General features: G+C 40.6%; 1 protein-coding gene across 8 annotated transcripts in view; it reads left to right on the top strand.

The window, feature by feature from the left end:
• The window catches only part of fru (fruitless), a 131,314-nt gene that overhangs the window by 6,619 nt on the left and 96,746 nt on the right, over positions 1-27,949 (top strand). For 4 of the 8 annotated variants that reach the window (NM_079673.3, NM_169818.2, NM_001275783.1 and 1 more), the window contains exon 2: positions 23,625-25,517. Coding sequence is in view for 4 of the 8 variants with exons in the window: in NM_169816.2 (NP_732344.1) it covers positions 23,636-23,916 (281 nt within the window). In the remaining 4 variants the exon portion in view is untranslated. The remainder of the gene's footprint in view (positions 1-23,624; positions 25,518-27,949) is intronic. The other 4 variants (NM_169816.2, NM_169817.2, NM_169819.2 and 1 more) reach the window with 1 other exon arrangement.

The raw sequence follows: 27,949 nt of genomic DNA, 5'->3' as shown, positions 1-27,949 counted from the left end.
GCCTTGCCCGGCGACTTCTTAAATTATCTATGGAAATGGCTAAAGGCAACCGCTAAACTGGACGCTAAGTCGACACTGATTATGGATTTACCACCAGCAGTGACTTCGGAGTTGGAGAAACATTGTGAAACACCAAAAAGGACGAAAAACTCCCTCGAGACATTGCAAAACGGAGACGCAGTGGCGCCGGAAAAGTATAAATATTCCTTGCTCCTTAGCTGGCGAACTTGAATGTGTCAGAAAAAAAGGACATTGTTTCTTTTGCCTACGAATTGCATTTCGCAGGCCTGCAGTGCTACCTCCTTAGTGTTTCCGCAATTGAAAGATTATCTGTGTTATGGTTGACCAAGTGTGTTCGCAACGGTTTCTAAATTGCCCTTTCTGTTATAATTATATGATTTTCTTAGAAAATAATAGTTGCAATAAAAAGTACAACAGAAAAATGGCATATACATATACTTCAATTGTCATTGTTTAAATAGTTTAATTATTCAGACTGATTTTATTTATCAAATGATTCATAATCATTTATTACTAATACTATTGTTTAAGCTAATATTACTTTATTGTTTATTATTCAAAATTATGTTTTGATCATAAATGATAAGAAATACTATAAAGCCGAATTGATATAGATTTTCTATAAAGGTTTTTATATCAGCTATTTCTTGTTTTCTTATAGTATTTCTATTCTATTTCTTGTCATGCAGCCCATTTTTCTTACTACCAAATTGTTCTGACACCCCATTATTGCTGCAATACGATATAGAGATCCCAAGTTTTTCCAGCAAAAACTGAGCCATTTATTTAACTGTTTAGCACTTCGTATCGCTTTATGATCTGTTCGCATATTTATTCAACGACCGAATAGTTCACTGGTATAGAGTAAATTGTATGGAAATTCTCGGCAGACAGATTTCCCCTCCTTTCTCCGCGACTTTCCCCCCTATAAACGCTTTTGGTGTCGGCTGCCAGCCAAAAAAAAAAAAAAAAAAATGTGGAGCGACAACCGAAAAGAAAGAAAACAAGCTGGGAAAATAGGGGCAAAAAAAGGGCTCCAGTAAATGGCAGCAGCAGCCAGTAAGTAAATGCAAAACGAGCAGTTTTCCCGCATCACGAAAAACAGCGACGGCAGCAGACAGTGAAAGGGACGGGTATAGCAGCAGGAACAGAGACAGCATCACAGACGATGAAAGAGAAGGGTGCGGAAAACAGAAACAAGAGCAGCGACCCAATTTCGCCAAGTAAAATCGCAGTTTTCATTAACCGCAATGCCAGACGACGGCGACAGAGGGGGCTAAAAAAAAAAAAAGAAATGGGTTGCTGTGGCGGTTGGGCGGGAAAATGCTGAGTGGGTGGCACATCCTGGCTAGGAGAAAGGTACAGCAGCAAGCTGTCGCGACAGTCGGCGCTGCTGTTAGAATTACAACAACCAGTGCCACTAGGTGGCTGCTTGATTGCCAGCGAAATGCCACATCGACACAGTGGTAGCTTCATAGAAAATTTTGTGGCAGATATTGCAGGAGCTTATATCAATGGGAAAAAGAGAAAGTTTTGCGAACAAAAATTAAAGTAAAGATATGGGGTATATTCATCCCTTAGGTAGAAAGATACATATTCTAAGATCAGCTTTAATAGTACAATTTCATAAAGTCAGAAGAGCCGTTGGCAAAATAAAGCTACAGTTCCAGGACTTTTCCTGCCACTTACTGTACTCTCTGCACAAAACCTTTGCCTTATTCACTGTGCACTCACGGCGGTCTGATTGCGTCCCTTTTCCGCTGTATTGCCAACTCTTTCGCTCTGCTCCTCACCCGCTCACCCTTTCATGTATCGCCGACCAGCTTTGTTTGCTTGGATTATTTATATAGTGGGTATCCCGATGATTTGTTGGTGTTAGCCATTCCGTTAGTTGTAAAACTTTGGCGAGACGTAGGATGGGTGGCGGAAAATTCGGCTGGGCTCACCTTGCCCCGAAATTTAGCAAGTTTTCCCGCGAACTTTGAGAAAATACCCTGGGCCGGTTTAAAGTTTTGGCGCCAGCACGGAAATTAAATGCCATCGATGGCCTGGCAAATGGCACAAGGATATTTCCGTTAAAAGAGTGGCCGATGAAAACGGAGAGAGAGAGAAAAAAAAAAAACTTAAAATTGAAAGGATATCCTACGGTCAAGTGTTTGTCATTTGCAATTAATTTCCTTTTGACCAAACGGCATCTTCCGCCGCCCGTTTTGTGCTTTTCAATTAGCAAAACTCAAAGTTTTCCCGGCTCAGACTCAAGGCAAAGCGATTCCAATAATTTCCTGATGATTCCCTCCGTTTCCACAAAAACCCAAATCCCCCAACCCAAATCATCGAAGAATTTTGCTGCGCCTAAAAGCCAACTGCATTTTTTATCAGGCCAATTTAAACGTATTATCCCGGCCAGAGAAATCCCAACTCATCCATATCCATGGGCACATCGATGTCCGGCACATTTATAAATAGCAAGCGACTCAAAAATGTTTTCCTTTTACTTTTAATGTCACCAAAAAGGAGGGGACACACTATCTCTGAACTTCTTACATGGGCGGTGGGCGGAAAAAAGGGGGGGGGGGGGGCTCAAATTCCCCCCTCTGCCACTTCAATATCCTATTTATCGTGTGCGTTTGCTTGTGTAACCTTGCCAGGAGCCAACTGTCGCTGGCATATGCTAATGCCGGGAGGACGTACTCCGGCATCTCTGAAAGCACTGAGAGAAATTATGGTGTGGGTAAAACATTTTATTTTGACAAAATAAAAATAAAAGTTTGTATTAGGAAAATGTGAACGAAACAGGTCACTTGAAGCTAGTATTTTGAATTAGGCTAAAATATTATCTCTTAACTTTAGAAAAAAATCCTATCTATATCCTGGAATACAAATATCCAATTAAATAACAGTAGATCGATTCCTCTTACTTTTTCCTCATTTTGGTTGTTTGCACTTATTTTCTTTCATTTCACTGTGACTTTAAACATCAGCTTATAGTTTTGCATATTACTTAAGTGAATGTAAGTGAAACCCACTCACTTTTTGGCACAGTGTTGTCTCCTTTGGCCGTTTGGCAACAACTGCTAAATATGTATGCCAAATGCGATTTGCATATAACGTTTTGTGAAACGGTTTGCGAAGTAGTGGAAAATGAGGAGCGGTGCGCGGGCAGTGGGGCTTTGGCTACTGGCTACTACTGCCTGGTATGCCTTTTAGCCATGTTACGTTGGATTTTGACTCATTTTTCGTCTTTTTCGGAGGGACGTTAGGAGCGGGGTATTACCAGAGAGGCGGGCCATGACTGAACCGTTTGTGTGGCCGAACTTTGTGCAGCCACTGTGAATCAGGTATGCAAGTTTGAGCCCCTCCTGCGGATCCATCTCTGTGTTTACTGGTCTAACAACGGATTGTTGTCAGTTTTGATAGGCAAAGTAGGTGCACTTGAAGTTCAATGCGGTCAAATATGTATTTAATGTTGAAACTAGACAGAGATACCATCAAAACAGGACATTAGTTGATAAAAACACTTGGAAAATAATACGAACACCACGAAAAATATATTTCAATTTAAAGAAATATTTTCGCAATGGAAAACTCAACTTCCAACACTAGGGATTTTTCCTAGATTTAGTTACAATTTTTCTAAGTGTCCTTTATGGCATAGGAGTTTGGCCAGCAAGGATCTTCCCCCTGCCCTTTTAACTGCCCACCTGCAATTGAACTTCGCATTGAGGCGGAGATCGCGGGCGTGGCTTATTTACATGAAAATTAGACGGGAACACGATAGATTGGCCAACTGATTGGCCGTGGCGTAAACATCTCATTAAAATGCTAAAATCTTACATCACATGCATACAATTATGCTGGGCGAGAGCGATGCCAAAATTTATTCATGCACAGCCAATCCAATCGGTTGGCAATAAAAATAACTTTCAATTCATTTGGCCAATATGAATGCGATTCGCATCGTCATCATCGATTATATACATTGCCAAATTGTCCGATTTATGACCAGTGGCAGAAGGCAGATTTAATCGAGATTTTAATATTTCTGAATATTTTTGCCAATCGGGAAATTGAATGAACTTTGAGACAGTAGGCTTTAAAAATATGATTTTTATGAAATCCACTTCTTTGAAAACAAAATTGTTAGAAAGCATAAAAAACTATGAGCAATAGTACTTTTTAGATATGGGAAATGTACCACCATTCTTTTAAATAACTTAACTTAAGATACAATATAAATAAGAGTGTTAAGGAAATTGAATAGGGATTGTTAAAGGGGAATCTTTGACTATTATTAAATTCCCGTTTTGAAGAGACCACTGTGCATGAGAAATTAGCCACGAATGTATTGTCGTAAAGGACGAAAGTATGCCCAGATCCGATCCGGGTCCAGGTCCCACGTCCAGTTCCAAGTCCAAGACCAAGTCCAGGCCAAAGGCATTGTCGAAATTCTATCCCCCAAAAAACTCACTCCGCTCTTTCGGAACTCTTTGGCCAAGTTGCACGATGGCGATAAATCTCCACCGAAAGTTGTATGTGTTGTGCGGGGTAAAAGGGGGCGGAATAAGGACGAGTGGGCACGGTAGTCCCCAGGATTGTGTAAAATATGCACAGCTTTTGGGCCGCACCGAGTGCTGCACACGGAGGCGATGGTACTGCGGACCCGGCCACTTGGAGCTGACACAACGTCACAAAGCGCATTATGATGATGATCAACTCGATTATGGCCAAAAAGGGAAGCAGTGTTGGCCAACTTGACACAAAGCAGTGAGGAGCATAATTTTTAATGCGAAAATTCAACAGGATCTTTGTGCCGTTTAAGGCTTTTTATTAAGGGTTTCGATTGTGCTCAACTAAGCTCGAATATTAAAGCAAACGAAAACTGGACATCATTTAAAATACACTTAGCTAATCACTTACTTGCATTATTGTTTCAGTTTTAAAGGAAGAGAAAGGTTTCTGTATCTGCCAGAATTTCATTTCAATGCATTTTGGAGTAAAAAAAAAAACGCACACACATTGCTAAGCAGACTCAGTCTAACCTGATTTAGGGCACAGCAATCCTCGAGCTGAATCTCAACACTGTGGCCAAGTTAGTGCAGTAAGTTTTATTGGTATTTGGTTTTTGGGCCCTGCCTTTCCCTATTTCGCCCAACTGCCTTTTCCGCCCACATATCACACAATCGCAGGCACAGTAAACAGTTGGACAAAAGGAATTCGATTTTCAGCTATTTTCTATGCCAAAAACGAAGTTCTGGAAGAGCTGGAAACAACCTACTTACGACTTTGCTAGCTGGACGAACAAAAAAAAAGGGCAACCGGAAGCAAAGGGAAGGGAATGGCTTTCGGGGGTGGTCATAAGCACGTGATAAAAGCCTTACTTCCAATTTGAACTCTGCTGTCTAGTGTGGACTGAGCCGTCAGACGGAGACAAAAATAGCATCAGACCAGCGAGATTTTTTCGTACCCATTAAAGTAAAAACTCAAGGATTAAATGGACTGTTTTTCATCCGGCAAATGAGAGCTTTAGTTCGACTTTAAATTTTTGGGAATCAACACTTAAGTACTAACTTACAATTTAAAGGGATTTATTTTTAAAGTTTCCTTATAATTCAATAGCTTATAATTCCATAAATAAAATAATTGATTGGATCTGTTTCGTACCCATTCCTTTATTAGGATATCTAAATTTAATGAATGTGTTTTTTTTTTTTTTTTTTTGTATTTCAGCAAAGTAATCATTTTCTTTGACTACTTCTAAGATACCAGGTAGCTCGTAGTCGACAATCTGAGCCGCTTTCCTTCAGCTTTTCCTTATTTTCCCTTTGTTTCCATTGTTGTTCCTTGGGTGTCTGTCTGTCTGGCTGGCTGGGTGGGCTGTCTGTCTGACAGTTGGGCGTCGCTGCGGCGCCAAGGGCAGCCATTTTTCATCGGCGGGCGTATGTGTTGTGCCAACGATGTCGACGCCGCAGCCGGAGTAACTGCCAGTCAGAGAGTCAGTTAGTTCGTCAAACCAACAGATTGTTTGTCTGCTCGTCCTGCGTCCTTCATGCCACCGCCTCTCCGCATCCTAGCTCCGCGATTGTTGTATCCATCTGCCCGTGGGATTCTTTTTACCACACGGCCAGGCCATCCGTCTGGTGTCCTCGGTCTTGGGTCATTTCCACTTGTATTCCGGCTTGAACTTGTCTTCATTTGACTTTTCGGTGGTTTACGAGGTTGAATAAGGCGCATTTTCAGCTGGCATGCATATAGATTTACAGGCAAAATTTAGATTTATTTGATGGGTCCATACATTAGAGTTGGTCTTGGTTTAAGAGCATTTTTATAGATTTAACCAATAATAGCATTGTAAGTATACCAAAAGGGAATATATTCTTGAATAAATGTGATAGAATTGCTTGAGCATAAATTCTCTAAATTATTTGCTGTACCCAACATTTCTTTAAGTTACTTTCAAGGCTTCTCAACTTGGTATTGCTGTTTTGTGCATATTTCAGTTTCTGTTTTTGTTTTCGTTGCTTATGCACAGCCGTCTATAAATTGAATAGTTTTTACTTGAAAGCAGGGTAAAAACGAAAAAAAAACTGTGGGTTTTTGGAGACGGAAAACCGCAAACAGAGCGCCACCCCCTCGCAAGTAATTGGTACTGGGATCATTTCAATTCCGGTCCGGATTCCTTTTTTTGGCACAGAATCAAGCGCTGGCTTCGTCTTACATAAATATGCCACTTAACAAGCCACCAACGTAAACGTTTTTTATTTCCTTTGGCTCGCTGATTGCCTCCTTCGCCAAGGATCCTCGATGTGGCAGTGTAGTAAACAAATGGCTGGCTGGTCGTAACTATCGCTACAAGTATCGCGACTATCGCTTGGCATTCGTAAATGGCGAAAATGTAAATCTTGCGAAATCCAAAAAATGCACCACTGCTCCGCTCATCATCAGTGCAGTTTTGCAATTTATTTAATTCGATATTTGTTTTTGCAAGTACTTTGCATGGGTGAAGATGCAACCGAAACCAACCACACACACACACACACACATGCACTTCGTATTCTCATTCTCATTGATTTGAATATGTCAGCAATTTGTGTAGTTTTGTGCACCAATGCGCCAAGTTTCATCTGAATGCCCCGGTACCACCCACACTGCCACCCACTAAATCCACCCGTTGGGCGGAATTGCGGGAGAGGTTTTCCTGCGTAATGCAATGTAAACCAAACCAAACCAAACAATTTAAAATCATGGCATGCATTTGGCTTCAATTCAATTTAAACTGAAATGAGCGCGTGGCCAGCATGCATCGGTGTCGTCGGCCAGGCCAACGAGTGGCTCAAAGAGTTGGGAAGGGGGTTGGTGGTATTGGCTGCAAGCTGGGTGGACATTGGGCGGAAAATTGGTTACCGCCCCATTGGCAGGCTCGCCATTATTGCAGAGGAAAAACCTATACAATTGGTAAATCAACTGGCTTAAATAAATCTTGAAATTAATGTGTTTCGAATTTTTAATGTTAAGCAATCGTTTAGCCAAAGTCTAAATTTTAAAAAAGGAATGGGGATACTAGGGACCTTTGAAAAGTATGTAGCGGGTATGAATTAGGAAGCGTTTCTGAACCTTTTAAATATATGTATTCCTGATTGGGATAGCTAGTCGTGTCCATTTGTCTGTCCGTATGAGCTTCGAGAACTTTGTACTTAGAGGTATTTTTTCGTGGGGTAGAATGATTTAATTTTCTTAGGTTGTTTCTTAGTATGCTTTACTTACTTTTCCCTAACTTTACCAAATAAGGAAATTACCCATTGTATTAAATAATGTACCCATTACATAATTACATTAAAGGGCTTTTACGAAAGACACCTTACCCTCACACACTTTAAACACTTTCCCCGGGGAAAACTTAGTTTTCGCTTAAAGTACGCTCTTTACTTTATACGCAGCCCGCAAATGGAAAGCAATTTCATTACGAAAGTTTTCGCACAGCTGTGAGCACTGTAATGCAGCCACTTACAGTCACGCTGTAAACGCGGCTGTTAAACAACAGGCTTTAATTTGAATAACATTCCCTCAAAATGGGGTTAAAAAATAAAAAATAAAAAAGGACTCTAGGGTCGGAAAAATGGGGGCCGTGATTGTAACCCGTAAATTCGCCCTTTAGTTATGCATTTTTAATGTCCGCTTGCAGGCTGGCGAAAGTTTCACCATTTCAATGTAGCCTTCGCTGTTTTCCATTGCGCTTATTGACACTTGGCCAAAATTTACGGTCGCAATTTCAATGGGTATGTGGGTATACTTCTGATGCCGCCTAACGAACACATGGCTGATACAGTGGCGACCAAAACTATTCTCTACTTTGACCACTTATACAGCCTTATACACGAGTTTGTCAAAAAAAAAACAATTGGCATTCGTTCGGGCCAATTAAAAGTTTCCTCGAGAAAACAGCAATAAAGTGGTGGCCAAAAATATTCGACACTTGCCACCTTACGCTGGCGCCTTGTTAGTAAGTTTATGGCAACTACCCGGATATTTACCATGGCAATTTAATGAGAAAATGTAGGACACTTCCTCACCCTCACCCACATCCACACTCACACCACCCCCATTTACTGGCTTATCTCAGTGGGCGGTGGGCGCTGGGCTGCAGCACTACCCCCTCTTTTGTGGACTGAAGCACTACTCAAAGTCGTCTGAGTGCCACAGCATTGACTGAAAATGCATTTTTATAGAGAGAGAGAGAGTTGTGTGGGTGTGTGGCTGTGTGAATGTGTGTGTGTGGCGCGGAACCCAACTTGCATATAGAACAGGCCGAGACCTCAGTGCTGGCTGGCCCTTTTCAATAAATCAGGGACCCAAATCCGCAGATGTCAACAAATGTGGAGGCAAACTGGTTGTTGCAACAGTATCAACAACGGTGACAATTACTGCGATAACAACGGCAATGAAAACAAACTGGCGTGGAAATTAATTATGACACCTGACGAAGGTGGAACATTGGCTGAACAACACTGGGGAAATGTAAAGTGCAATTGTTAGAATGAATTCTAGTATTGCTAGCAATTAGCTAGATTTTTGATTGAGTTAAAGAAAGTTTAGATATTCAGAAAGTAAAATAGAAAATATTATGAATTATTAAATTAGACAGCTAATCAAGGCAAAATTGTTGCCGAAATATATTGCAAATAGGTAAATAAATGCATAAAAATACAATTTTTAAGTATGAAATAGAAAATAGAAATAAAGCACCTAAATACACTAAATTAATATGACCCTTAAGTCAAGAATATAAATTTAAAATTACTCAAATCTTTTTATACACTTTTTAAGTGTGTGGGTAAAATACAATAATTTTATAACATTACACAACTGCAATAAATTTAAATGTGCAATTGAGAACTCATTTGTTTTTTCTAATTAAGTGAATTCTTTTCCACTTTTCGGAACTGCATTTTTGAATGTTCCCTATTTAAAGCTATACCTTTGATACAAAATTATAAGATAAAATCTTTAGCCTACTATTGAGCGATGTTACCAAGCTCTTTTAGCCCCTTTCTATTTGAATTTACCTTATTTTACCTCATGCGTAGGCCTTAAAGTAGTGACTGTAAAGTCAAGTGCAAGAAAAGGGGGCCAAAGTGACCGCCATGGCAATGGGGTGTGAGGTGCGAAGGGACTTTCAATACCTTAACCCTCGCCATCTTCCGGCCAAACTGTAATAAACTTTTGTGCTGTGGCCTTTGGACATCTTTACAACTTGCTGCGGCTAGCCAGGTTGCCACCACTCAGCTGCCCCAACTGCCGCCAACTGCCCCACGTGCAACGCCACCACTTTAAATGCCTTTGGCTTTTATGGGTAGCGCTTTACGTTCGGGAAAATGTACGAAAAACAACGCCAGACAAATGAACTTCAAGCCTCATGAGGCGAGCATTTAAAAAATAACTAAGAATATTTTACATCAGTCGATTGGGCTCTAAAAAGTTTATGGCCCAATTTATTGGCGGTCAACCAACACCCAATTGCTTTTTCTAAGCCGAACATGCATATACGTATATATAGATATATCTAAATGTGCAGCGTGGTGTTAACAGTTTTTTGCGCTAGTTTCAATTAGATTTTTATATTGGCTGCAATTTTTGTTAGTTGTAAAACCAAAATTGATTTGGTATTTGACAATTTTTCGGCTTGTTCTCTGTTCGACCAAAAATTGGTAATAAAAGAGAAAAAAGTAAAGCGAAATTAGATACCAATTTTTGGTTGGGTATATTTTAAATGGACAAGGGTGTTCTCTATAAAATAAAGCAAAACATTTCAAATGGAATAAATACGTTATGTAGCCTATACATGCATAGTGGTTAATTATTCAAGTAGTGGTAATAATGGTTTCCGACGACATGACCTTAAAAACTTTAATTAAATTTGACCAAATTTCTAATTTTGTATTTATACATGTTCTTATTTCGATTTACCATCTCCTTCAGGCTTTTCAACCTGCCAAAACAAGGGCGAGCTAATACAACTTTCGTCTGAATAACATTTGTTTAGGACGGCATCAAGTTGGCGTTTATTTATTTAATGCCCAGCACAGTGGGTTAAAACTAGATGTGACCAAGAATGAATGCTATTAATCTCTTAAGTTTAAAGATAATTACTTCTAGTTATAAATTGGTTTAAAACTATGTTCCACAGTAGCTTTAACTGGGATGGCCATTGAAATTTAGCGTTTAGGCCAGCGCAGTTGCCAAATCGTGGCACCCTCCAGGATGGCAGACTGTATTTCCGAGTTTGCCCATTAAAATGCTGTTGTTTTGTCAAATAATTTTCACTTTTATTGCTGGGGAAAAAAGTGTATTTTGTTTTTCCCTATTTTTTTGCCCATTTTTTGTTTGCATTCTGGACGTCTGCGAATTTTTAATCATTTGCAGCCCGAATGCCGGTGCTGTCTCAATGTGTCTGCTAAATGGTAAATGCAAAGTCTGAGCAGTCAGACAGGCAAGTTGAGAGCGTGAACTAATTAGTGCATTAGCATTCAGTGGCATGAATTTGGCGCAGTCGAAAACTTTCACTGTAATGTGGGTTAGGCGAAGTTATATATTTTTCTGCGGCTGCAGGCGATGTACATTTGTGTGTGCACCCGAAAAAGATATATATCCCCGAGATATATATCCTCGAGATATATATCCACGAGATGCCACCACTGACAGCAGATGCAGATGCCTGCTTCTGCTACTGCTGCTGTAATGCTTGACACATTTGTGCATATAACAAGCTGTTGATGCGGTTAATGTATCTGGTGCTCATTAAGGCTGCATATCCGATGGATGTGATGTTTAGTTATGGATTTGCTGGATTTAACGCAGGCTCAACGCCTCAAAATGCACTCACCGATTGATGATTGATTAAAATTGCCCCTAAGTAACCATGATGAGCTCAACTAACCACGCGACGGCAATGCAATTAGCAAATCAATTCCGCAACTCCGCAATTCTGCAATTCTACAATTGTTCAATTGAAATTTAAATTAAACAGCAGCCACGAGGAATTCGAGTCCTCCGTTTGGGACAGCGGACAGGAGTTGATTTTCATGTAAAACAAATATCACTTAATGTGGCCACGGTGGCGCAGTTCTACCAGGCTAATGGCAAAGCAAAAAGGCACGTATCTGCCGGACACTGGCCACTGGACAGAGTGTCCTTGTCCCCAGGACCTCAGGACTTGGAAACTTTCCGGCACGTGTGCGTGTGCAGCTCGTAAAAAGTGTGCATCAGGTTGCAGAAGGGGCTACTGGTGTTGCTGCTGTGGCTGATGTTGCTGTGCGGCATTAATAGCAACTGGCGACAAACAACAACAGGCAGCAGCAACAGCAGTAATAATAATATGGCAAAAGGCTGGGCGGCAGGAGTCCAAGGTCCTGGGACCACCTGGTGGTCTTAGCTGATGATGCACCATTTCAGGACGCTGCTCACTGGACGCAAAGTGTCATTGGGATTAGGGAAACATCAAGGACATTCGGGTAAACAAACAACAAAGGCATAACAAATTGTCATTTCCATTCCAGTCTAGTCTAGTACTTAAATTGGTAAATCAATAGACCTCTGGAAAACATTAATTTGAATGTTGAGTATATGCACATAGCATCAAACAGGCAAAGGTAGTAATAGAAACGTTTATTGGACTAATGTAAACGGTTCTCTTTAAAACTCATTTAAAGATTGTAATAGACCGAGGGCTAACTACTATACTAAGAGTTTTAACTATGGAAATAAATAAATAGCAGCCAAAACCACTGTTCTTCGGCTCTTCAGCTCTATGACACTTAATTTTAATAAACAAAATACTCGGCGCGTGGACCGGTGTCAAGGATAGAGAGTGATGTAATGGTATGTGTGCTGCTTTTGTGTGGGTGAAACGAAACTTCCAGTTGGAGGAAAGTCTAGAGGAAGTGCAGTCTCTGCTCTGATATGAGTGTTTTTTACTGCTCTGACGGAGTTGTAATGAGCCGCACGAGAAATGCAAAAACTTTTTCGGAACGAAGCTTTAGCCCGGCTAAGTCAGCTCTGCAACTGGGCTTCCCAGGAGATCGATGTCTAACCATAACTCAGCCAGAGTCGGAAAAAGGGGGCAGAACGGGCGGGCATTAAAGGGAAGCATACACGTTAAAACAAAATTATGGCGAATCATGTAAATAGTCATGAAAATTCTATATACCTGTCAAGGAGTACTGCTCTTACAAGCCAACTAAATATGATTTTTATATGATTCATATATGATATGAATTCTAGAGAAATTTAATGCTATTTCCCAATTTTCTCACAGTGTAGTCAAGGTATACGACGTAAACGAACTCCTTCAATTTCGACTACCGCCGAACAGGTCGCACGTGCTCTTGTCATTTTACTTTTAAAACTTTTGCGTTCTACTGTCGTTTTCGATGTTGTTGTTGTTCTGTTTGTTGTTGTCGTTGTTAATGTTGTTGTTTTTAGTTGTTGCTGGTGGCTGGTGCTGTTTTGGCTGCTTTTCAATTTTATTGTGGGTAAAACAACTGGCACTGTAAAAGGCGTCAGAGTGCTACGTGATTTACACCTAGCCAGGATGTGGATGTGCATTTTGTGGGCGCATCATTTTATGATGGCTGCCTGAAACCGAACTGCTCTTGTCCTTTTGCTTTGGATTCCTTTTCAGTACTTCTGGAGCTGCTTCTCCTGCTGCACTTACCACATGTCACGCCCTTTCACAGCTCCCTGAATCGCAGTTTTCCCAGCACCGGGAGGAAAATCAAGTCGAAGATCATGCTTTAAGGAAATTCCTTTTTTAGTTTGATTTGAATTTAAAATAATCTATTGATGTTTGTACGATTTTTAAAACAAGGATATCTTAAATATATTTCAAATTGGAAATGGTTAATGCTAACCATTTAAGCAATTTAATTAAACGTATATCGATTGATTGAATTAAATAATAAAAATATGAAGTATTAAAATCTAAGTGATAGCCGAAATAAGGTATTTTATGTAATTAATATATTTAATGTAAGTTACTTTGATTTTTTAAAAAACAAATTTATAATGCAAATGTTATCTGATGTATTACCAAAAAGTTTGTAAAAAGCTGTCCTACCCATTTTTCCAGTGCCAACCTGCCAGCCTCTGCTTGTTTTCCATTTAAAGTTTATAAGGTGCTGGCTGCTTTTAGCTGCCAGTCTAGATGTTTGTTTATATTTTCGTTAATGCTGCTCATCCGCAGTCACAACTTCCAGCTCGACAACTTGCCATGCCCATCCCCATACCCATACACCGATTTTTCACGGCGGACTTCCAATTTTACAGCTCCAGTTGATTTGACTTTTACGTACGTGTTGATGCGAGAGGTCGAGCCGCAGCTTTGGTCACGGGGCATTGCATTTGAAAAATATGGTGTCGGGCTGGGAGGCGATGGTGTTGGTCCTGCGTTGTCCTGCCAAAGTCCTGCCCGGCGGCCATGTCAAAGTCAAAGCCACGCGCCACCATTGTCATTACACGCGCGGACGCTTACACGATTGAAGGTTTGGGGATTGGGAACCGAGAATCGGGGACCAGGGACCAGGGACTACGGACTGGGGGCCTGCAGGACGAGCTGGGGACCATGGCCAGCGGGTTGGGTTGGCTAGAAGGGGGGGGGGGGGGAGGTGGTGCAGCGGACCCATTGCTCTCCCAAGGATGCATTGCATTTTAATGAAGATATACGGCGCGAGCAGCGAGTTGAGTTGCGTTGCGTTGCGATGAGTTGAGTTGGTTTGAGTTGGTCGTGTGCGAGTGTCAGTCGCTCTGCTCGCTGTGGCTTAGTTGGAAAATTTACACGCCGCTTTTTCCGCCTCCTTACCGTCCTTGCCACCCAACGCCAAACCAACCCGGCTCCAACCACCCAGCCACCAGACCCTCGATTTTCTATTCGCACTGGGCCTGTCAGTCAGCCAGACTTCGCAACTCGTGCTCGTTCTCCTATATATTTTATACCCTTTTCGGTTGGCTCCATTTAAATGTCATCGACTAGACCAAGGGGCTTATAAGTTATAATATAAATAATAATTAATAATAATATTTACACTAAAAAAAGGAATTCAAATACTAAAGCTAATTATAATAAAAGAAAGAAATGCTATAGAATATATATATATATATGATGTATATCAAATGTATGTATGCATTAAATTTATGTAAAAATAGGTGATTTTCTATCTTTACAGGATATTCTAGCGAACTATTTCTAAAACTTTATATCCTTTTCGATATCCTTTTTTCCTTGCTGGCGGGCGCGTGCCTTTCATTTTGAGCTTGTCCAGCGGCGTTCGTTCCGCTAGCGTTGTCGACATCCACGAGTTAGCAATGTCACTTTCTCTCCCGTACCTTTCTCCTTTCCCCCCAAGCCCCCCTTTCAGCCACGCCCCCTGCCTCCTGCCCCCGCCACTGCATTTTTGTACGGACGCCAGCGAGTGCGAATGCGTGGGAGAGTGCAATTTAGCTGCCATTTTGGTTAGTTTTGTAAAATATTTGAAAAATGCAAATCTGATTTGGTTGCGGGCATGAATGTTTATTAACACGGAATTTATTCATGTTTCCGGTTTTTTGCTGGTGTGAAGAATGGAGTGAATGCGTGCCTGTTTGTATCTTGATAACTGACTTAACATTTTTAGGTGGAGTGTTTATAAACTGGCTTAGATTTAATTAAGAGATTGTAGACGATGCAACTGAATTCTATTTGAAATATTTTAAAAGCGTACTGTTTTCCATATACATATGATGCATATTAAATTGAAAGTTTTTCAAACATTTTACTTTGCGCTTTAAAGGGCATACATTATTTAAGATTCAATGAATTGCTGATCGGATCGATTTAAAGTTTACCCACTGACGCCCCTTAATTGCCGGAAGCTCTTAAAGAAAAATGGCAGGACAGAGCGTTGAAAACTCTGCTGGTCACATGAATAATGTATTAACACTGGCGCACCATTCTTTTTTTTTTTTGGCCAAAAGTGTGCAAAAAAGGCGCCAAAAGCGACAGCCGGAAACTTTAACTCGGCTCTTTGTCTGTTTGATGCCTTGGATTCCGTCTGCTGTTTGCTTTGATGTCGGGGCCAAGTTCTTGTGGTTTTGGCCACTCTCTTTGCCTTTCGCCTTTTGCCTTTGTCTTCTTGGCAACTTTTCGCATTAATTCTGTTAATAATTTTTAATGTCTGTACAGCGGAACGTAAAGTTCACCAACTATTTGAACACATGGTAATTAAAAATTTAATTGCCTTGTCAATATGTGGCTCGAACTTTTTGTTCCTTTCATTTTACTTCCGGATAAAAGTTAAGTAGCGCCTTGTTAAGTGCAACCACACATTTGCATTACAAATTAGCCATTCAATCGATTTTTTTCCACCAAGGATATACTAATTATTATGTTTAAAAGAAAGAACAATTAAATATTTGCGGGACTTACAAAAAATCACTCATACGCAACGTTGCCCATTGAACGTTCTTAGAAGGGTAGTTGCTGCCCTTAAACTGCATATACTCTAGACCTTCTCTCACTATATTTATCCCATATCCGTCTCCATGCGCTCATGTCTGCCTATTAGGTCCTGCTAATAGGACCCTTTAAGGACCTCCACTCGCACGCTGTCCAAAACAGCAGGCACTTCCCATTTCGCCGCATGGCATGTGGCAACTATTGGGAGCTGTCAATGCAGAAGCCGCTTGACGTGTTAATTCGCCAGCTGACACGCACAATCCAAAACACACACAATAAACACACATCCTTCCAGCACACACACACACACACACGCACACACATCTACGCATATTCAAGTACAAGGACCCAGGCAAATGGCTGATCCGACATGCAGGCATTCTTATTTATGGCAGCACTTCCTTTGCGGTTTATTAGCCACGTGCCTGCATTTCACAAATTCCGGCAAAACAAAAGGTATTCCATATAAATGCAAATGTTCGCAGGCAGCTGCTATTAATGCATATTTTACAATGCATAAGTACTGCGTAACTGCCGTCGACTACGGTGTACCTTTTTACAACAGGACTATTTCATTCAGTAGGGCCTGCCAATCTCTGGAAAAGTTAATATACATATAATTTTGTAAAAAGGGAAATTGTTCACTTGGTTAAGTGCTCAATTAAAGGCGGGAACGTATAGTTTAGCCATTGTTTTAGCCATGCATGACGTAAAGGGAACCCTAACAGTTTGTTATTGGTTTGGAGTCGTAAGTAAAATATTTATAATCAAAGAATAATTATTTCTTTTCTATTCTTTTCCTTGACTTGTTTCTTTTAATTAATATTTTTAGACCCAAAATTGTAAGAATAATAAAATTAATTTGGCATGTTACTACTTTCTTTCTTTTAATTGTATATTAAATAGCTCATGATAGACACAATAAATTCACAATACTTGGCAAAATGTAAGAATAACACCATTTCTTGGCAACGGAAATAGCCAAATATCAATGCAAGCTGCTGGCTAACACACACATGTGCCGATAACATTTCGATCTCGGGGTCACTTAAATCAGAATTAAAGACTATGCAAGAGTTTAAAGGCTTTGGCAGACAGGGCAGCCATGATTTTCAATGGCAACAGTTGTGGCAACATGTAATGCTGTTTCCTTCAGGCCAACAACTGCGAATCGGGGAAAATCGAAGGGGGTGGGGGGAAGTCGAAGTGATTCACGGAAAAGCTGCTGAACATCAGCATGTTAAATGAGCTGCTCTCTGGCTCAGTGAGCTTGTAAACAGTTTGGCACTTGGAAATAAATTACACACGCAATATCTGTAAATCGTTTTAAGAGTCGAAACGAATTGAATATGTTGTCCGGTCGAGTGCAGATTATATTTGGTTAACTCCCAACCGGAGCTGGCCAAAACTTTTCCGGCTGCGTAATAGTTTATTTATGCAGCACGGGTTGGCCAAAAAAAAACCCTAGTGCGGGCTGTGACAGCTGTAAATGCTGCGAGTCTTTACAAATTGCCAATGGTCAAACTTTGGCATGCGTCTATCGATAAAAGTTTTTAGCTCCCTCGCTTAATTTGAAAGTCAAGTAACGGCTTGGGTTTTTGCATTCAACGCTGGCTGCCGCGCCACTTGATTGCCACATTTGTGGTGCGGCTGACAGGCGTGGCCACCAATATTTGGCCAATTCCGATGCGGATTTGCCAGAAGCGCTTTATTAATGGCGTCACTTTGGTTTTATTAGAGATGGGCGCTTTTGAAATATTTAATTAAAATGCTCTAAGCTAATGGTAAGATATTTCTATTTCCCACTGCAAAATGCCACAAGGAACTGGCATCCAGCAGAAAGATACAAATTTTATCAAATTATATATAGCAATATTTTTATTTTTATTTATGCATTGTATCCTTAATTCAAAAACTAAGGTTAACTATTTTAAAAGCAGCTACATCAGCTTAATTCTATAGTATGTTAAATTCATATTCTCGACCATGATCTCAATCACCAGCTTATTTTAAAGTCATTTAGCCAGTGCCATTTAAACGAGGCAACACTTTGTGCTCGACTAATATTGCATTACAAAAACAATTGAATTTATAAACTAATACAGTAACTAGGTGGCGTTGGGTGGTGCAATGGCAGCAGTTTGCTGATGAAATCGCAAAGTTGGAGTGGCGAGCACGTGCGGCACTTTGTGCAACACCGCGATGTAGATCCCGCCACGGACATGTGCCAATATGGACATGTAGGAGTATGTCCAGATATATATGTATGTGTATGCAGACCCACCTGAAAGCCCAGCACATAATTGGCCATTAACAGCGACCAGGCCACAAAGCACAAAGGACGACACTTAATATTTTTATCCACGAAATTGAGAAATTGAATTAAAAAGTGCGAAAATTGACTGCAAATCTGGCGAAAGGCCACGCCCCGAACTAAGCATAAATGTAAAATTAATTGAATTTGCATTTTGAGCACACACACACACACACACACACGCGCGTCGCGGAAAGCTTTAATGACGCCCGATTTAATTGCGGCGTGGACCCTGAGGTTGGACACGTTATAAAAATAATCCCAATAAAATGCATTTTTCATGTCAAACGCCTGAGCTGGCGGAATAACCTGAATGCACGCACAGGACTTTACGGAATTGCATGCAAACAAACCGGAACACAGAGCACCATCGCCTGCCACGCACATGACTGCAGTCCAAAAATTGTCATAAGTGGGGCTTTCGGTGCAGGCGGGGATTTTGCCGGGTATCAGCTTTTCCCGCCCCCAAAAGTGCACTCCCTCTCTCTCTCTCTCTCTCTATTTGAGCATTATGTAATAACAAAAACAAAATCAAATATCCAGCACGGCTAATCAAATAGTCGAGAGGGCAAACATTCAAAGCCATTTCGCAAGCAAAGAAACCCCGGCCAAAGAAACACAAAGAAACAGTCATTCGATGGCAAAAGGAGCTAATGGAGGAGGTACTGCACAAATCAGCTAACAAATGAAGCATATTACTAAACAAGTGCACAGCTGGCGGGGCTGCCCCAAAGTTATGGTACTGTGAAAAAAAATTGTATTTCGTTTTTAAAAACTAAGCAAAACTAGTTAATAAAAACTTGTTTTCAACTAAACAAATATTCTGAATAGGTTCTTGCTCATATGCCATGACTATAGAAAATTCTTCGTAGTAGAAAAGATCCATTTAGTACCGCATATCCTTTGGAATTTATTTTGCTCAGTGCAACAGCCAGGACTAAGAAGATTTGTCTTGGCCGCAAATTCAATTTATTTGCGTCTTAAAGCGTCACCAGCGCTATAAAGCAATAAAGCCGGAAAAAGGATTATCTTTCAGGCTGCCTGCTCCGCCTGCGGGTCAGCAAACGTCTCCCGAGTGGGAGCTCCGGAAAAGTTACTGCAAAAAATGGGAAGACGCCTCGGCAAAAGTCAGCCAAAGTTGCAAAGCACTCGCTGATAGCAAGCAACAAAGAAGTTTTTGTAACCAACTCGAAAATAAAATAAAACAGCCAGCATAGGAATTATAATGGAACACAAAAAATGGCATTCTTAAGCGATAGCAAACTTCTTTTCCAGACGCATGCTGAACAAATTGCAGGCAGTGTACCAAGTGGTTCAATTAATTGCAACTCACACAAAATGCATAATGAGTGCCAAAAGGGGGGGAAATTTCAATATGCGACTCCAGGCCCTTTTCCCACTCCCAACTTACGGAGTTATTATATTTCCGCCCTTGCAACGCCCCTCCAGCGAACTTATCATGCATTATGCAGCGTGTGTTGTGGTGTAAATGATTCCATCGATGCCACAACAAAGGCAGCAAACGAGTGCGTCTCAACAGCGAATTTGCGATGAGTGCGTGAGTACGCCTATTTCAATATAAATCAATTACTTTGATAGTCGTGCTTAATGCCCTCTAGTTAAGACATTATTGAACAAGGTGAAAACTACCGAGCACTGTTTCTGTTATAATTATTTTAACTACTTTAGAAATGGACTACAATAATTCGGAATAATTTTAGTATAAGGAATATAACAAACATTTGTTGGGATTTATTTAATGGTGAGACACTGTGACCGTGAAATATTGCAAATTTCGCTCCTACTTTCACTACTTTCTTCATTCAAGAACCTCATCACTAGTCATTAAAATGGATGTGCATATATGCAAATGGATGTAGGAGTGTATTTCTGGGCCCAGAACTCTCAGTCTCAGCGGCGCACAAAAGTAGGCAACAAAAACCGTCGGCATTTGTTGTCCGCTGCCATTGTTGCCGTCTAGCGGCTTTTAACTTGACGCCAACGCACTTAGGACAACGCACACACACACACACACACACGCACACTTATTCAGACACTCACACCCACAAATGCATCATATCTTGACTCATTAACAGCCCCTGAGCGCAGCGCTGTAAAAGCGTTCCAGAGCAGAGATTACTTTGCCTGATACCCCAAACACTCCGACGGGCATTCTAGTCAGCAGCTCTGCCAATTTGGCTTTAAATCACTAAAAATAATGGATAAATAATTAGGGAGAATAAACGAGTTGTATGTTTGTAGAATTTCCACATACCTAAACTTTTACAATAGCAAAAAAATTCGTAATCCCACTTAAACAACAAACAGAGGCTCATACTGTCATTTTAACAATATTTAAAAATTCATTGTGTATTTATTTATATTTATATTTATTAGTTTGGAAAATTTTTATATTTGATATTTAATACCATTAAGATTGATTTTTGTTTTTAATTTTACTGTCATATAAAATAGCTTGCATTTCACGGATTTATTTCTGCAAAGAAAATACGTATAGTTTTCATAAATTTTAGTTTCCCAAACATTTTTGTTTTGCAAATATTTTATCATCACTGGCTTTGGGCGTTTGATTCTCGACGCTTAGCGCTCGGAATTCAGTGCTCAGTTCAGTAGGTGACACCATTGCGTTAAGGTGTTTTGGTCGGCCCACAACGTCTGGCCTATATTGCCACATATGGCAGTATATGGAGCTCCTCCCGACTGCCACACAGGAGTCCTCATCCTCGATGCAGTGCACTAGACTGCGTGCACTTGACGCTATTGCTCCACATTTCCTTCACTTTCGAGAGTTAGGGTGCGTACATACAGTGGCCGTCAAAATAATAGCGGAGGCTATCGTTTATTGAGATTTATGTGGGTTGTGCATATTTACAGACTATCAAGGAGTATATTTCAAATCTAGCTTTGAGTGAGTTATACAAAAAATGTGATAATATGTAAAGATAATTACATGTTAAACTATGTACTACCAAAAAGTCTTATACTTTAAAAACGAATCTGATTTTGTTACTTATTAAAATTGCAAGAATTTCAACCGCATCTGGACATTTGGGCAGGTGCACTGCCACCTCCAATCCGCGCTTCCCATTCCCTTTGTTGCAACAACACTCTGGGGGGCGCCATTAGTGTCGCGGTGCGTGGCATGAAAAAAAGTTGAGCCAAGTAAGTTAAAACAATTCGCAACGTGCGTGCCGCAAGCTTTCACGTAGATTTCCGATATCCGTATGCTGATGTACAGTTTTCAGCTGCCTGCCCTAACTTTCGCAAAATGCTCCTTTCTTACACGTAATTATGCAAAAGTTAAAAGCAACCATCATCGACTGGGTTTTCCTTTTTTTTTTGCTGTATATATTTCGACGTCTTGCCAGTCAGCCAGCCAAGCAGCCAGGTAGAAAACCAGTCAGCACTTGAGCTGTCGCTGTCGCGTTAAATTATGCAAAAATATATATATATAATAAAAGGAAGGGAAAGGCAGTGGAAAATGGCTGAGAAAGATGAAGGAAAAGTTCATTAAAACAAAAAATAAGCAACTCGCATTGGTCATCACACCGCTGAGCACTTACTGATTTTCCCTTTTCGGTCGTTATAATTGCGGCTGGGAAAATGGATTGCGAGACGGGAATCCTGCGAAATGCGGCTAAATGTGTTTGCCACTTGATGCCAATTGGTTGGAAATTTGCGTAAACACGTCGAGTGTGTAAAGTCGGCTCCACATGAGTGGGCGTAAGGCGTTTCGTGGGCGGGGCTCTGGCTCGGACCGCAGTGTAAGCATTTAATTGCAAGTGGCTTCAAGTGTTGGCCGATTTGATGGTAGGGAAATAATGAGCCGTTTATGTTTACATGAGCAAGTGGAGAATGTTGGCTGGGATTGCTGAATATTTGGAATTTGCGTTTGATGCGAAAGCAATGGTACAATGTAATTGTTTTGATCATGATATGTAATTAGATAATTGCCTTATCAAATAACCATTAATCGGTTTGGATACTCCCATAGAAGCCTTTCGAATATGTTTAACACAAAGGCTTTGTAATGTGCAAATTGGCAAAGATTTATTATATCCCCATAAGCTTAAAATGTTTATATTGGATTGTACAGCTTAGTACGCATTTAACAAATGATTATTGTTTGCTTTATATAATTGTAAATATATTTTTTGCTCAATTAGAGGACTGGTTTGGCTACCTAAAAATAATTGTTTTTAAAGTCTTGTTCTTTATATCTTGTACTTAAAAGTACTTGTTCTTAAGTTTTCTCATCAAATTCGTGGTCAATTCAGTCTGAATAGTTGCCGATTTATTAGAAGACCGTACTATTTTATGGCTATAAGCTGTAGTAGCTTATTAAATATTTACAAGATAAACCAGCTTAAAAGCCATTTAACAATTGTTCACTGAAGATAAACGGCATCGTATAAATTAATAATTTTTATCGCTCAATTAGGAGGCACTTGTCTTCGGCTCATCCCATGTGGCTGGCCGGCCAAGTGTTCCCGGCTATCTGATATCTGATATTTCCCACGCCAAAGGCCGATGGCCATTGTCGCCTCGTTACGCGTTCGTGGCAATTGGCCGGCACTTTAAGCGACAAGCCGGCACTTAATTACATGTGTAGTCCGCTGCTGGCATGTCCTCTGCTGTCAATTATGGTGTGTCCGACATGTGTATTGCATCTGGATCGCTTTGGGTGAGCAGGGGGCTGGGGGGCTGCGAGTTAAGGGTCAGGTCCTGCCTGGTGACGGGCAGGGTAAGAGTATCAATCACGACGAACATGTTAAAATAATTTCATTTCACAACCGGAATTAAATGCAGTCGCGTGCGGGGCCCATTTACATGACACGACTATTAAATTAAAAAACATGAATGGACAGCCACAAAGGCGGTGAAGAGATTTTTTCGCGAGAAAGGGCTTATAACTTCACTAAGAAAAAAATGTGTAATGAATACCAGTAAATATTCATCTTTAAAGTATTCTCCTAAAAACAAGTTTAATGATACATAAGTGTAGCTAAGTAACTCTAAACTTGTTTTTTAATCATAGCAAAAACCATTTGCTCAAAAGTAGAAGATATTCTACATTCTACATTCTACAGAACTTTTTCAAGTGCATTCGTTCAAATGCCATCGTTTAGTCAGAGGCAATCGGTGGCTATAAAAATGCTTTATTGACATGCCAGCAATCGCCCAATGTTTGCTTTTAATTTCAGCAGCTGTGCAGCGCTGCCCTGTCATAATTTGTCAATTGCGAGCTAATTGTTTTCTCTTACCACTCATTTTGTGTGCTTTCAGCCAGAGCCAAAATGATGGCGACGTCACAGGATTATTTTGGCAATCCATACGCCCTTTTCCGTGGACCGCCCACAACTCTGCGGCCGCGCGAGTCGCCGCTGGGCGTGGGCCACCCTCACGGTCATGGGCACCTGCACAGCCACGCCCATGCCCACGGGCACGGCCACGCCCACTCGCATTACGCGGCCTTGGACTTGCAGACGCCGCACAAGCGGAACATCGAAACGGATGTGCGGGCACCGCCGCCGCCATTGCCGCCGCCACCGCTTCCGCTTCCGCCCGCATCCCCTAGGTAAGCCTCCCCACCCCCCCCCCCCCCCCCGAAAAAGAGTAAAACCAAAATGGGGGAGGAAGAGAGAAAGTGGGCAGTTTAACACCAGATCGAAGACGAGCAAAGAATTGCGGAGAAATCAAAAAACCAAAAGCCAATTCACATTGGCATATCATCAGCAACACACATCAACACACTTCTCTGCTATGTCTGCAATCAACCAAAATATCGAAAAAAGAAAAACAAAAAGAGTCAACATCAATTTTAAAGTTTTTACGTTGGTTCAAAAGAGTTTAAAATGCCCTTAACTATTAACGCCCAAAAGTAAACGTAGATTAAAGTAATATTAGCCAATCAATCGTAAAATATCAGCTTTCATTTTTTAAACCTTACCAATGGACTTTGATCCCATCAATTGCAAATCTAAAGTAGAGAAATAGAGAGAGATAAGAGATATAATATCACTAACCAAAAGTGTTTGCCACGAGTATTAAAATGTTAACTACTACAATAGAATACGTATTATGTTTAATTCGCTAGTATGTATAAGCAAACTAACTGCAAGAAACAACACCAACTAATTAATATTCAATAGCATAATGCTAATATCGTAAGAATATCATAGATTTAAGGCAGAGCATTTCAGACAGCACTTGTACCGTTCTAGACTTAAGAATTCGAAGTATACGTAACTCAAGCAATTCAATAACAATAACTAAGTAGAAATTCTTTTCAAAATAATACTATACACGAATACTTCAGTCAAACCCCCTACAATATTACTGAGATAAACATATAGTATTATATAGCCAAAGCCAGGAAAGGAGTTGTAAGCCATTGCATATATATATTTGGTAGATAAAGAACAGCTAACGAAAGGGTCCACAAGCTACCCATAACTTACTTAGAATAACTAAACACAACTAGCCAAGAAGTAGATATACATATATATATCGAGTTTTGCTAATATCAAAGTATACGTAAATTGAAAACCAAGAATTTTGCCTAGCTTAAATAACACTCTTTCAAAGCAATACCATAAACAATAATTACAAGTTAACGCAACTAAACACATATTGTATACCAGATAGTTTATGCCTAAACACTACTAGTAGCCCTAAGTCCTAGGCATAAACCGAGCACCACGGCGAGATATGCACCCATGTAAAATGCAGAAATTAATTACCAAGAGTACAAACTGTAAAGGAAACCCCTATTGAAGCTCAATTGGCCAGCCCATCTAGTGTAGCACTAAGTAGTTCGTAATCGTAAGCAATTGTAAGGCAAACACTTTTCAAGTGAGCGAAATATCAAGCAAACTGTGAGAATTCGAGGACGTGTGACGATGGAGCAACCCTTCCCCCCCAGATCGAAAGAGAGAGATATCATCAATCAACATTCCCGTGCCCGGAGGAGCTGCTCTTCAATCAACACTCAACCCGAACTGGGCCCTCAAAAGCCCGGCAACCTAAAGTTAGTCCTTTCATTAGCCTCTTCTATCAATTAGTTAGTCAGCCAACGTTTCTCTCTCTCATAATTCTAACCGAAAGTAAGCATAGAAAAGAACCAATACTTCAATCAACATACCCACAAAAAAAAACAAATTCCCACCAACTGGCGCGGTAAGTGAAGAGCCATTTTAATTATAGCCTTAAGCCTTAAGCCCTAGCCACTGACTAGCCAAATGTAGTTGTCCAAAGTAGTGAATCCCACCTAGAACTCAATTCAACTGCATTTGGATGACGGGCGGCATAGAGCCCATTTCCGGATTTTCGCAAGTTGCAACCGATGATCGCCGATGATGCATGTGATAAGCAAGTGATGAACAATCCGTAGCAATCAGGCAATAGGCCCCTTGAACAAATTTAACTTAGCTGCATTTTGCGCATGCCAAATGAAAAATAACAAACCGTAAATTCCAATGGTAACTAAAACTAGCAATACTAACTCTAGCCGATGGAACATGCAACCGAATTCGTTAAATTAACATTCAAGCCAAGTTACACATGCAACTTAATCGAGGGGGGAGCAAAAACGGCCGAGCAATTATTTCGGTCGGTCCGTGGAAATTTAAATTTAGGAATTTCCTCGCGACTATCGCATTACTTTATACTTTATGCCCCGCCGGGCGATAATCAATTTTAGCGGAAATGTCTCAACAAGCGTCTTAAATATGCAAAGTGCAATGGCAAGTTGACATGCTAGACGTTCGTTAGAGTTCTGCCAATTATTGTGGTCACACCTGGCAGGAAAAAATTTTCGAATTAAGCCATTTTCGACATGGGAAACTCATTTGCAAGAGGGGCTATTTACTTTTCCTTTTGATATTTACATTTTTATTTTTTACATAATCAAAATGTCGCTCTATTAGTAATATTTCATGCAAATACATATTCCTTTTTTTTAGGATTGCTATCTGGGAATCTGTTACTATATAAACATAAGCTTATAGATATAGATATCACGTTTCTTCAATAACACATTTGGGTAGCGTAACTATTTAAGTAGCAAAACTCGTTTTAATGCAGTCCTTGCTAGTGAAGTGAAAAATTTCCTTTATTTCGGTTTTAGGGCATGTTAACATGTTCATTTATTGAAAAAGTTCTGCTCAACTTAGGGCCAAGTTTCAATTCTCCTGGCTGGTAACTGTGACGTGTGGCATGGCATGTTGCCAACACTGGTCATGCACTTCCTGTTCAGGGAGCTACAGCCGCCATGTGATTAAGTAACACATGTAACTGCCAAAATCACTGGGCTTTCTCAGGTGTCCCAATGGACGAAACATGCTAATTTGCCAAATGGCTGCGCCACGGGCCACGGTTTAATAAAATGCTGGCTGCACAATTCATTTTGGCGAATAATTGGTCATAAGAAAAAAATTGGTATGAAGCTATAATAAGCGAAAATTTACGCTATTGAAATTTTTAATATATGTATTAGCATTTGCGCATCCTGAAACCTTGATCATACCAACGGGAAAACATCGTTAAATTTCAATGAAAAAATATTTTCTTTCTGATAACAACCTAGTTGTTTCCCGTCTTAACTATCTAATTAGTTAAGAAGCACTCTGCTTTGCCATATTAATAAAGCTTACTCGGGGGTATTTTATACTTGCATTCTCTCATGGCTTAATTTTGCTTAAATTAAATACAGCCCATTTCATTTACTAAGCCAGCGGGCCGCTTGCTTTCGACCAGCCAAGAGCCAGGCTAAGCGACAATTTGGTGGCATTTAAGAAGGTTGCAGCATGAAATGCTGAAGGCCGAGAGTAATCATAATAACCATAATAATAATGGCGCGATGGCCCCAAGTCATGTTACACCATTAGCGCAAAGAGTCCATGGAGAGCCGTGGAGCCACGAAAGAGGCAAGCGGAGGAGGAGCTCCAGAGGTGCGCCTGTAAATGCAATTTAATTCCGAGACTGTGAGCGCCACTTGGCCAGGTCTAATGAATGCAGCAGACTGTGGAACTGGCACAGGACACAATACAAAAGACCGGAGTTTCCTTCGAAGTTGCGTTCCCTCCGTTTAAGCCATGTTGTTTGGGGGTTGCAAACAAGGCAGCCAGCATCCTGTTGTTGGAAAAGTGCGTATCTCATCCTGGCTCCCTTCTCTCGCCATTTATCTGGAAAAGGAATCGCCCATGGATATGGCCAGCTGAATACCTGTAATTAAAAATTGTGCAACCGAGATACTTCCGTTCGAATTATGTGCACTTATCCGGCAGGAAACTCCGGCAATAGAGGCAAAATTGTTATTGACCTGCTGCAAACAATTTGGAGTGTCGGGTAGTAATTGCGGAAGTGTTGGGAAAAAATGAAGCACCCAACACCTGGGGCTCAAGTCAAGTCAATAAATCACAATCCAGAAAATCAGTTAACAGGACTAAATGCCACCTAGACTGGATAAATCCATGCCATGGATTCACCCATGGCTCTAACCTGTTAACACATTTTCCAGCTGACTTTTTGCCACTTGCTGTTTGCTGTTGGTGCAAATGCTCAACTTTTTGTGTGCTTAAATGTTTTTTTGGCCCTTTTTATGCCAGGAA

Source organism: Drosophila melanogaster, chromosome 3R (assembly GCF_000001215.4).
Source record: "Drosophila melanogaster chromosome 3R".
NCBI classification, from domain to species: Eukaryota; Metazoa; Arthropoda; class Insecta; order Diptera; family Drosophilidae; genus Drosophila; species Drosophila melanogaster.
Note: the sequence above shows the minus strand (reverse complement) of the source record. Positions and strands in the feature narration are given on the sequence as shown.